At 65.0% G+C, this 10,360-nt stretch overlaps 1 protein-coding gene across 1 annotated transcript; it reads left to right on the forward strand.

The window, feature by feature from the left end:
- The first annotated feature begins 7,212 nt into the window (after nucleotides 1-7,212).
- PHLDA2 (pleckstrin homology like domain family A member 2) lies at nucleotides 7,213-8,276 on the forward strand. The gene is made up of 2 exons (XM_026482933.3): nucleotides 7,213-7,684; nucleotides 7,931-8,276. The coding sequence occupies exon 1, from the start codon at nucleotides 7,278-7,280 to the stop codon at nucleotides 7,671-7,673; it is 396 nt and encodes a 131-aa protein (XP_026338718.1). The 5' UTR covers nucleotides 7,213-7,277; the 3' UTR covers nucleotides 7,674-7,684; nucleotides 7,931-8,276.
- Nucleotides 8,277-10,360: the final 2,084 nt, after the last annotated feature.

Consider the following 10,360-nt stretch of genomic DNA (forward strand, 5'->3'; position numbering starts at 1 on the left):
ACCCCTCCTCAGCTGACCCTGGCCGAGCTTCTGAATCTGGTGTGATTGTTCAGGCACCTTGTCTGCCTGGGACTCTCCTCACAGCCCCTGAGGCTCAGAGGCCACAATGGCCAGCACAGCCTGCATTCCCACCCTGCCACCAGGACGGTGAGGCCCAGACACCTCCTTGAGGCCAAGTCACCTTGGTGCACCTGGGTGGAGCCCCTGTCCACCCCCAGGATGTCACCATGGTGCCATTCCTGGGGCCAGCCTGGCCCAGCTGACTCAGCTCAGGGAGGGTGGTGGCCGGATGTTACTTTCCCCGACGGCCCAGCAGGCCAGGCCAGGCTTCTGCAGGCCCTGGAGACACGGGGCGGACCCCACACACTCATCCTCCATGGACTCCTTCCTCCCCCTCCCTCGGGTTGGGGGCTTCCAGAAGCCCGGGAATGTCAGTCAAGTCTGAAGATCCCTGGGTCTTGGCTTCTGCTTCTGGAACACGGGGAGAATCCTCCTTCCCCGGCACGGGCCAGGGACTTCAAGAGAGGAGGCCCAGTGCGTGTGGCCACAGCCGCCCTCCTTTCCAAAGCCTTCGTTCAGGCAGGGCCGCCCACGCCGGTCTCCCCACTGCCTTCCCGCGTGGGGCCGGCCTGGGGTGGACTGTGAGCTCTGGGGCGACGGGGTGCGCCTGAGAACACAGACCAGCTGGAGGGCCATGGCTCCCAACCTGCCCCCATTTCCAGCAGGGCCTGGAAGGTCCCAGCAGAGCTGGTGTCCCTGAGAGGAGAGAGCTGAGCAGAGGAGGGGGCTGTGAGGTGCATCCCCAGGCCGAGCCCTGGGAGGAGGACAGGGAGGACCTGGAACAGCTCAGGAGGGTGCGGGGCTGGGGTTCACCAGCAGGCTCCCGGCCTCCAGACCCGGGAGGGGATAGATGTGTGTCGCTCCAAGCCATCGAATGTGTGGTCCTCTGTCAGCACAGCCCCCGGACACTCACATAGGTAGGTGCAGGCGTCCAGGCGAGACGTTCAGAAGGGGGGGGGGTGTCAGAGGAGGGCCTGGAGGAGGAAGTGGCCGAGGGGGTGCCGTCCGAGTGGGGGGCCCTGAGGGGACACTGTTCTGAGTGCGAGACACTTGGGGTGGTCTCTGGGGGGCCCTGAGGAGACTGGGCCGGGACACCCAGCCCCTCAGCTGCTCACAAGTGGGGGCCGAGGTGGGGCCTGGTGACGGCAGGGGCCACATCCAGGGAGACGCGAGACTGTGGTGTGCACAGGCTGCTGGTGCAGCGGAAGCAGCGAGCTGTCCCCTCCCAGGAGAGGGGCACGTCCTTCTCCTGCGGTCCCTCGACTACTCAGCCTCCGAGTCCACCTGCGCTGGGCAGCTTTTCTGTCTGATTTCCAGACCTACGCAGAGCACGCTCAACTCTCCCCTGTCCTCACCTGGGGGAGGCCCGGTGATGTGGCGAACCCCCAAACATCCTTGCACGCCCGGCTCCAAAGTCACCAGTGGTCTCTGGGAAGCCTTGACCTCACCAGCCAAAGCCAGCTCATGCCACCACTCTGCTGGGCCGCCTCTGCCACCAGACGGCGTGGCAGGCTGCGGGGACCCGGGGACGTTGAAACAAGGAGCAAACTGGGGGGCTTAGATCTACACTCGGCAGGCTTCTGAAGACCGGAAGTGCAGATCCAGGCATCAGGCTGCGCTGGGGGAGGGTCCTTCCTGCTGCTCCTGCTGCTGGGGGTCCCGGGCGTCCCTGGGCTGTGGCCATGTCCCTCGGCCCCTGCTTCCGTGGGCATGTGGCCCCTGCTCCCTCTCTCGGAAGGACACTGACCGCTTTCGGGGCCCTCCCAGGTAAGCTGGGATGGCCTTACGAGATCCTTAACCGCATCTTTCGTTGGATTAGTTAACACTGACTCTTACCCCGTGAAGTCAGTACACAGGTTCCATGGGGACGACACCCCAGTTTCGGCCACCAGATTGCGGAAACGCTGGGCGCCTGGCACGTTCCAGTGGGGGTGCGAGCTGGCCGGCAGGTCCAAGCTGTCACATTTCACACGGCAATTCCACATCTCAAAGTCTGTCCCGGTAACCCTGTGCACGCGAGCGCGGGGAAATCGCGGAGGACTGCCCGGGACACAGATGGAATAGAATAGTATGCGTGTCTAGGAAGCATGGCGGGCTCCTACCTGGACACACATGCGTGTTCACGTGTGAATACGTTTCTTAAACTGGCAAAACACACGTAAATGTACCATCTTCACCACCTCTAAGCACACAGCTCACACGTGTGCAGCTGTCCCCACCACCCATGTCCAGATCCTTTTATTCTCCCAAACTGAAACTCCCCCGAGACACTCACCCCATCCCTCCCCTGGTGCCCACTGTCCACTCTCTGTCCCCCTGAGACAATGACCCCGTCCCCCCCCGGCCCTGGCACCCACCGTCTGTTCTCCACCCCCCTGAGACATCAACCCCCATCCTTCCTCCGGCCTGGCGCCCACCATCCACTCTGTTCCCCCGAGACGCCGACCCCCAGCCCTCCCCCGGCCCCGGCGCCCACTGTCCACTCTCTGTCCCTGTGAATCTGGAGACTCTAGGGATCTCGTGGGTGAATCCTACAGGATTTGTCCCTTTGTGTCTGGCCTGTTTCACTCAGCATCACGTCCCCCAGGTCCATCCACGCTGTGGCTGGTGTCAGCGTGTCCCTCTGTGTTCAGGCCGAGTGACAGTCCGGTGTGTGGATGGACCACGTCTTGGGTATCCGTTCATTTGGCGACGGACACGGGTTGCTTCCCATTGGGGGACCAGTCTGCCTGGGGGCAGGAGTGGGTGTCCCCTCAGGCAGGCTCCACACGAATCCCAGATGAGACCCTTGGGTGAATCTTAGTAAACAGTCCACCTTTGGGGGTGGGGTGGGCAGGAGCCAGATGTCCTAGCTGTCCTGTGATGACGCCGCCCGGGGGCTGCAAGGGCTGAGCATCCAGAGGGCCGCAGGCACAGCTTGTCCACCTCTGCCCTCCTTCCCTCCTTCCCTGTATTTTGTGCACTCCTTCTCTCATTCAAGCTTCCAGAAGGGTCCTGTGTCCCCGTGAACCAGGCCCTGGGCAGTCTCCCCTAAGTGACAGGCGTGCCCGCTGGCTCCCCACCCCAGACCCCTTCCCTGATTTTCCGGTTTTACTGAGGAGCAAGCAGAGCGTCCACTAACTTCAGCTGCTCTGACAGTCGCATCTCTTGGACGGTGAGGTCGATGTTTTTTAGGTCCACATTTCCCAAAACCTTTCCTGAGCACCCGGGCTGGGCCCCGGGGGCCCCAAAGACTGAGACGCTTCGCTGCATTCCAGGAGCTTCTAGTGACCTCTGAGCTGGGTGCTGAAGGATAAATAGGAGCTCGCCAGGGGCCAAGGCGGAGAAAGGTGTTCTGGGTAGCGTCACTGTTCTCATTGGGTCCTCGTCTACGGGGCCAAAGCCAGGCTGACAGTGAAAGCCTGGCTGGCTGAAACCAGCCTCCTGCCCTTGGGCCTCTCACTTTTCCCAGGCTCCCGCTGGGAGGAGAGAGATCAAGGGCAGGCCTGAGTCACAGGCGGGGCCAATGGGTCACCTCCCTGGTACGGGGACCGCCCCCGCCCTCCAGAGGTTCACTCTGGAGCCATCTTGGGAACCCCAAGGCCCAGCAGTTACGCAGTTGGTGGGAGCAGGCCTTAGGCCATGCCCTGGCAATCCGAGGGGACTTCCTGGAGGAGGCCAGGGGAGAGAGTCTCCCAGGCAGGGGAAGCAGGGAGCCCCACCCCGCGGCTGTTCCTGAGTACCGTCTCCCACAGGAAGAGGGTGGTGAGGAGCCCCGGGCACCTGGGCCGGCCCATGACGCACCGGTGTCCTCACAGGCTGCTGCTCCCAGGCCGGTTGGGCAAGAACCTCCGGGGCTCGGCCTCTCACTGCCACACGGATGACCTCATGAGGGGCGTTTCAGAGAGGTGCCCTCATTCTGTCTGGGACAGCGAGTGTGCGGGGCCGGATGTTTGGGGCCGTCTGTTTGCACGAGGCAGGAGCGGGCTGCCCCCAGGCAGGCTCTGCGTGAATCCTGGATGCGACCCTTAGGTAAATATTAGTAAACTTGGCTCTGACCTACACGGCCTGAGCCACAGATGGGAGGCGAAGCCCCGCACGGCCCCTCCCTGTTCATCCGGGCGGGGCTACTTCCTGCCCCCAGGCGTTGGGGCTCACTCAGTAGAGTGGCTCCGAATCCCACTTGCTGGAAGTGGGACCTCAGCTGAGCCCCTAACTTCTCTGAGACCCTCCCCCATTCCCTGAAAAGCCAAGAAGGCGACCCCAGCGGCACCCACCTTCTTGGGGGACCAACAGGGCAAAGCGGGCGAATGAGGCCCGGCGCCTGCAGGTGCTGGGCCCCCGTCTCTCCAGCCAGCGGCTGGCCGTCCAGCACCCACCGGCCAAGAACCCTGGTGGACCGCAGCTCCCTGCAGAGTGCAGGTCCAGCCCATACCGCGGTCATCGCTGCCCGGCGGGAAGCCATCTGCCTGGTGGGTTGTCTGGGCTCCTGGCTTTCAAATGGCTCAGGGAGGGGCCTCCCCTAAAAGGTCCTCCCTTGGGGTTGCAAGGTCAGCGCTTTGCTTCCTCAACATCCCCCTCAACTCCCTGCCCCAGAGGGTCCCCCAGATGGGCCTGCGTGGGGGCGGGCACAGGACCCTCTCCCTGCTCCAGGAGCAGGAGCTGTTAGGTTCCCCGTGGGCCTCTGCTGGATGGGGGTCTCAGGCCCCAGGGCAGGGGCTGTTGGTAGTGAAGCTGCCGAGGTGGGCCCAGCTCCCGGCCCCCAGCCCTCCGACCCTCCGTGATCCCCGCTGAGGATGCCCTGCCCGGGGGGTCTCCCTCCCAGGGTGGGGGCCAGGGCTCTCCACCCCCTATGACCTGTCCTACCACCTGTCAGACCACCCCCCCAGGTCACTGACCCGCCAGTGCTCCCCAGGGAGGCCTGGCCAATGGGAGGCAAGGAGAGGCGGCCTCACCCGCCTCACTGGGCCTCCCCTGGCTTCGGAGCCCCCCATATCCTCTTCCTCCCCCTCAGTCTGTTCCTCCAGCATCCTAAGCCCATCTCTGCTCCCACCCCCTCCCCGCCGTCCCTTCCAGCAGGCTCCCCTCCTCCCTAAGGCCTAACTTCTCCAAATGTTGAATTGGGCTGAGCAGAGCACCCCTCAGGCGCGTGCCTCCCTGGGCAGCTCCTCGGGAGCCACTCCCTCCCCTTGGAGTCCTTCAAGCTGTCCTCTTGGCCCCATGGCCCCAGTGCCCCCTTCTGGAGGGCAGGCAGGGCTCCTCCCCTCAGGGTCCTAGCACCAGCCAGGCCTGCAGGCACACAGTACTGTACGTGTCTCAGCAATGCCGAGTGCCTGGGGTTTGCCTGGAGCCAAGGTTGGACACACTGGCCCCTGGGTGGGGGAGGCGGGCTAGTGGGTGCTCACAGGCCTCAGAGGGGTGCAGGCAGAGTGGGGGCAGCTGGGGGGCTCCGTCCCTGGTCTGCTTCTCTTGGTGTCCCACTGCCCAGGGCAGCCTCTTTGCCCAGGTCTCACTGCCTGGCATCCCTCCGACCCACATAGGCCGAGTGCCCAGGGGATGGAGGGTAGGCACTCCCACTCAGCCTGATCCGAAACGCCAGCTCTGCTGGGATGCCTGTAGCGGCTGGACTTACCCCTTCCAAGGCTCTGGCTGCCCCGCGTTTTGTGGAGGGCGGACCTGTCTCCCACCCGCCCAAGCCTCTGGCCTGCAGAGCCTGGCTCCCTGAAAGAGCGTGGCCGCCAGTCCTCCCCCACACAGACCAGAATCCTGGGCCCCGGCTCTCCCCTCTCACCTGCCCTGCCCTTCCACACCCCTGGCCACACAGATGCGGAGCCCTGGGCAGCGGTCCCCTGCTGCCGTTCGCACAGGCCTAGTTTAAGCCCTTCGTCGGAGCCAGTGACCCTGAAGGGCCAGAGTTCTGGACTGCCCTCTGAGAGGTTAGGGGACTTCCCAAGTCCGAGTGCCACAATCGGCTGGGGCAGGGTCAGTTCAGCTCCAGGACAGGCTTCACGGACCTGCACAGACGCGGTCCTGCGCTCGGTTCTCTGCTCTGCCGTCACCAGCTGGAAAACTTTTTTGAACCAGACACCTGTGTTTTCATTTGCACCTGGCCTGCAAGCTTGTCCCCGCCCGCCAGGGGACTCAGGCCCTTCCTGTTTGGTCTGCAGTCCTTCCCCAGGGTCACAGCTAGGTGGAGGTGTTGGAAAGTGGGTGTCCAGGAGAGGCCCTGGCTGCCACAGACCCCTGCTGTGACTCCACCCCCACCCCTGGGAACCCGGGAGGAGCCAGCCATCACTCCTGCTCCTATAAACCCTTTAAAGGAAAAGAGTAAATACAAAGCCTGCCCGCCCGGCTGGAAGGCATGACTCAGCCGCCCCCGCCACCCTCTCCAGGCTGACCCTCCAGCACCAGCAGGAGCTTTCCGCACCCACAGCTCCGAGGACCTCTCCCCACTGGGCTGTGCAGGCGGTGGGGGTCGCCTCCTGCGAGCCGCCGGGAGGGCGCAGGAAGGACAGGCTCCCAGGAGGGGAGGAGGCACCCTCACATTTCTTGAGCCCCAAGGGGTGCTGTTCTAGCACTTTCCATATGTTCCCTTATCTAACAAAAGTGTTATTGTCCCCATTTCACAGACGAGAAAGCAGGCTCACAGCACCTGCTCTCAGGGTCGGCCTGGCCCCGGGGGTGCGGAAGACGGAAGGTCCTGCCAGGGGAGGCCCGCGGGAGTGAAGGTGGGACAGCAGGCCGGCTGGGCAGGGCCGTCGGAGGGTCTCCCCGGGAAGGCGTGGGATCTGCCGCGAGCCCTGGAGCGCCAGGACTAGCTGCCGGGGCGCCTGGAGGGTGGGGGTCCGCGCCCCGCCGACTCCCCGCCCTGGGCCGGCCCCGTCCCCCGGCGCTTCCCGGGGCTCCCCGGCGGTGAGTCACCGCGGGCAGGGCCGGCCGCAGCGCATTCCTCCGCGGGGCCGGCGTCCGGGGCGGGGTAGGGACCGCGAGTCACCCCACGGGGCCGGAGCTGGGGCGTCGGAGGAACAGGAGCGTAGCGGGCGACCTCCGGCTGCCGGGGACCGGTGGGGGCGTGGTCTAGGGGAAGGGGGCGGGGAGGGGCGTGGCCTCGAGGGGGAGGGCAGGGGCGGGGCCGAGCGCAGGCGGGGCCGCATAAAAGCCGCGCCGGCTCGGCCGTGCGCTCATCGCCCGCGCCGCCGCCGCCGCTGCCGCCCGAGCGCGTTCCCCACGCCGCCGACATGAAGACGCCCGGCGAGGTGTTGCGCGAGGGCGAGCTGGAGAAGCGCAGCGACAGCCTGTTCCAGCTGTGGAAGAAGAAGCGCGGCGTGCTCACCCCTGACCGCCTGCGCCTGTTCCCCGCCGGCCCCGGCGCGCGCCCCAAGGAACTGCGCTTCCACTCCATCCTCAAGGTGGACTGCGTGGAGCGTACCGGCAAGTACGTCTACTTCACCATCGTCACCACCGACCGCAAGGAGATCGACTTCCGCTGCGCGGGCGAGAGCTGCTGGAACGCGGCCATCACGCTGGCGCTCATCGACTTCCAGAACCGCCGCGCCTTGCAGGACTTCCGCAGCCGCCAGGAGCGCGCCGCGCCCGCCGCGCCCCCCGAGCCCCGGCCGGCCCGAGCGCCCTGAGCGCCGCCGAGGTGAGTGCCGCCCGTCGGGGGGAGGCGCTGCCCCGTCGCGGGGACACCATCGAGAAGGGGACCGGGTGCCGCGCCACCGCGGCGTGTCTGGGCGCGTGGCCGGAGCCGTCGGGCTGCCTCCGGCCGCATCGGGGCCCTGGGGGACCTACCGCGGGCCGGACCCCGATCCCCTCGGTCCCGGGCTGGGGTCCCGCTCCCTAACCGCCTCCTTCCCCTCCCACCCCCCTCCCCCGCCCCGCCCGGCAGGAGCCGCGCACTGGACGAGTCGGGCCCGACGCGGGGCCGCGCTGGCAGGAACCACGGGGGGTGCCCGGGACTGCGGGGAACCAGGGCGGGCCGCCCACCCGCAGACTACAGCGAGGATAAAGGCCGGGAGCCGTGTCCATGACCCACACGGAAGGATCTTCCCACGCGGAGTCACAGAGCCTCGGCCCGCTGAGCGGGCGCCTTAAATTATCAGACTATCTATGTATTTATTTTGATGGTTGTCATGTAACCGTCTGTCTTAATATTTCATTTTTGCATCAATGTGTTCATTCCAAATAAACTATTTGATCTGTTCCCTTTTCTACCAGCCCCGGTGTGGTGCGGTGAGGTTCCTGGCGGGAGGGTTGGCGGCCCTTTCGGCGGGAGCAGGGGTGTGGGTAGGGAGAGCCGCCCCCTGACGTCTGAAGGGCAAGGGGGGAAGCACTGGGAATGAGCACACTGTCATCTGCTGGGCCCTGTCCACACCCTCCTTGCCAAGCGGGCTCTCCGGAGGCTGGGCAGTGCCCCGAGGTTTGGCCCCTGCTGACTTCTGCTCCTGGGTGTGTCGCAGAAGGACGGGGCCAGTGCCTGCTTGGGGACGTCACTCACGAACTGTCTCACTGAGGCGGCGCACCCCCTCCTGCCCAGCGACCCCACCTGCCCCCCACCACCCACACGCCACCTGTCCTGCCCCCCTCCGGAAGGAAGCCCTCAGCCCTCTGGCCGCCTGCCCCGCTGTGCTCCCCTTGACCCCACCCCACCCCGTGGTGGGGCCGTAGCTGCTCCGGGCCATCCAGCCGCCAGGTCCCAGGGCCGGCACCCAGTGTGGGACCCGTAAGGCGGCGGTGCTTCTGGGCGAGTAAGGGGAGGCCGCGCCGTTCCCAACTGTTGGCAGCTGACAAGTCGGCAGCTTCTGCCCTCCCCGCTCGGCTGCCTCCCATGGGCTGGGCCCAGACAGTGTGTCCGGGGCTGCCCAGTGGGGAGGACTCCGGAGGTGTGTTCCCCCAGCCAGAAGGTCCACTGGTGATGGGCAAGCCAGAAGACAGAAGACTAGGACATTGTTCTCTGCCTGTGGAGGGGAACTTCATTCCAGGGACCTTTCTGGCTGAGAGGATGCCAGGTATGGGAGGTAGTGGCATGGGGAGCGAAGGACCAACATAGGGCCCTAATGTCTGTCACTCACACTGGACCCAGGGGAGCCCTGTGGGCCTCCTCGCTGGGTCCTAGGGCTGGCTGGGGAGGGTCTGCCCCTTTGCTGGGAAGCCAGAGGAAACCATTCCTTGTGGGGCGCCTGGGTGGTCCAGTCCTCTAAGCGTCTGCCTTTGGCTCAGGTCATGATCCTGGGGTCCTGGGATCGAGTTCCGCATCAAGTGGGGAGCCTGCTGCTTCTCCCTCTGCCTGCCGCTCCCCTACTTGTGCTCGCTCTCTCTGTGTGTCAAATAAATAAATAAAATCTTAAAAAAAAAAAAAAGAAAGAAAGAAAAGAAAAAGAAAAAGAAAAAGAAAAAGAAAAGAAACCATTCCTTGCAAGGAATTTTCTCCTGAACACTACTTGTGGTTGGGGGAGGGGGTTCCTCCAGAGAAGTAGAGAGAGAGTGGCCCCAGGGCCTGCACTGGCCCCGTTGCACCCCCATCCTGCCCAGACCTTCATGGGGAGGAAGGGTCAAAGTTAGGGTGACAGCCCCATCCCCCATGGCATACACACAGAAGATGGTCTGGTCTCAGCTCTTGGGCTGGGACAGTTGACAGACCGCTGCTCTCTACGGCCCTGGCCCCCTAGAGCCCTGGCCCTTCTAGTCGGATCCATGGAATTTTGCGGTTGGGGGTCCTGAGTTGTTTTCCAGGCAGCCTGGGTGGGGGGGAGCGGAGGAGGGGTGACCTTCATGGTTTCAGGGTCACCTAACCCCCTGCTGGGATCGTTCTCTCTGTACTGGTCATGCTGGCCTCCCCTGTCCGGTGCCCCTCTCCCTAGGGGGAATGAGGGGGAGGGCCGGTGCTCCCCAGTTCTCATGACTTGCCGCCTGGCCCCACCCACCGGGCTCCTCACCAGGGAGCGAGGGCCATTTCCCCAGACTTCTCTCCAAGCCTTGAACTCCTCATCTTTGAAAACAAGCAGTTTCCGTTCACGTGGGGTGACTGACAAGGGCGAATGGGCAGTGTGCTTAGCCCGGGGCCAAGCAGTGGAGGACTGGGGGTGGGCAGAAAGCTCTTGTCTCTGGGGGTTTGAGCAGCGCTGTCGGGGTGGGGGTGGCGGCAGAGGGAGCCGTCTAACTGGCCAGGCAATGCACTGGGGGGGTGGGGGTGGGCACCGCGCAAGGACAACTCAGGTGACGGCTCTCTCTGGAGCCCTGGGGCCCTGCAGCTGGCCCCCTCCTCCAGGAGGCTCTCCAGCCTCTCCATCCCTCCGTCCCTCACCCCCAGGTCCCCTGT

Source organism: Ursus arctos, unplaced genomic scaffold, assembly GCF_023065955.2.
Source record: "Ursus arctos isolate Adak ecotype North America unplaced genomic scaffold, UrsArc2.0 scaffold_23, whole genome shotgun sequence".
NCBI lineage: Eukaryota > Metazoa > Chordata > Mammalia > Carnivora > Ursidae > Ursus > Ursus arctos.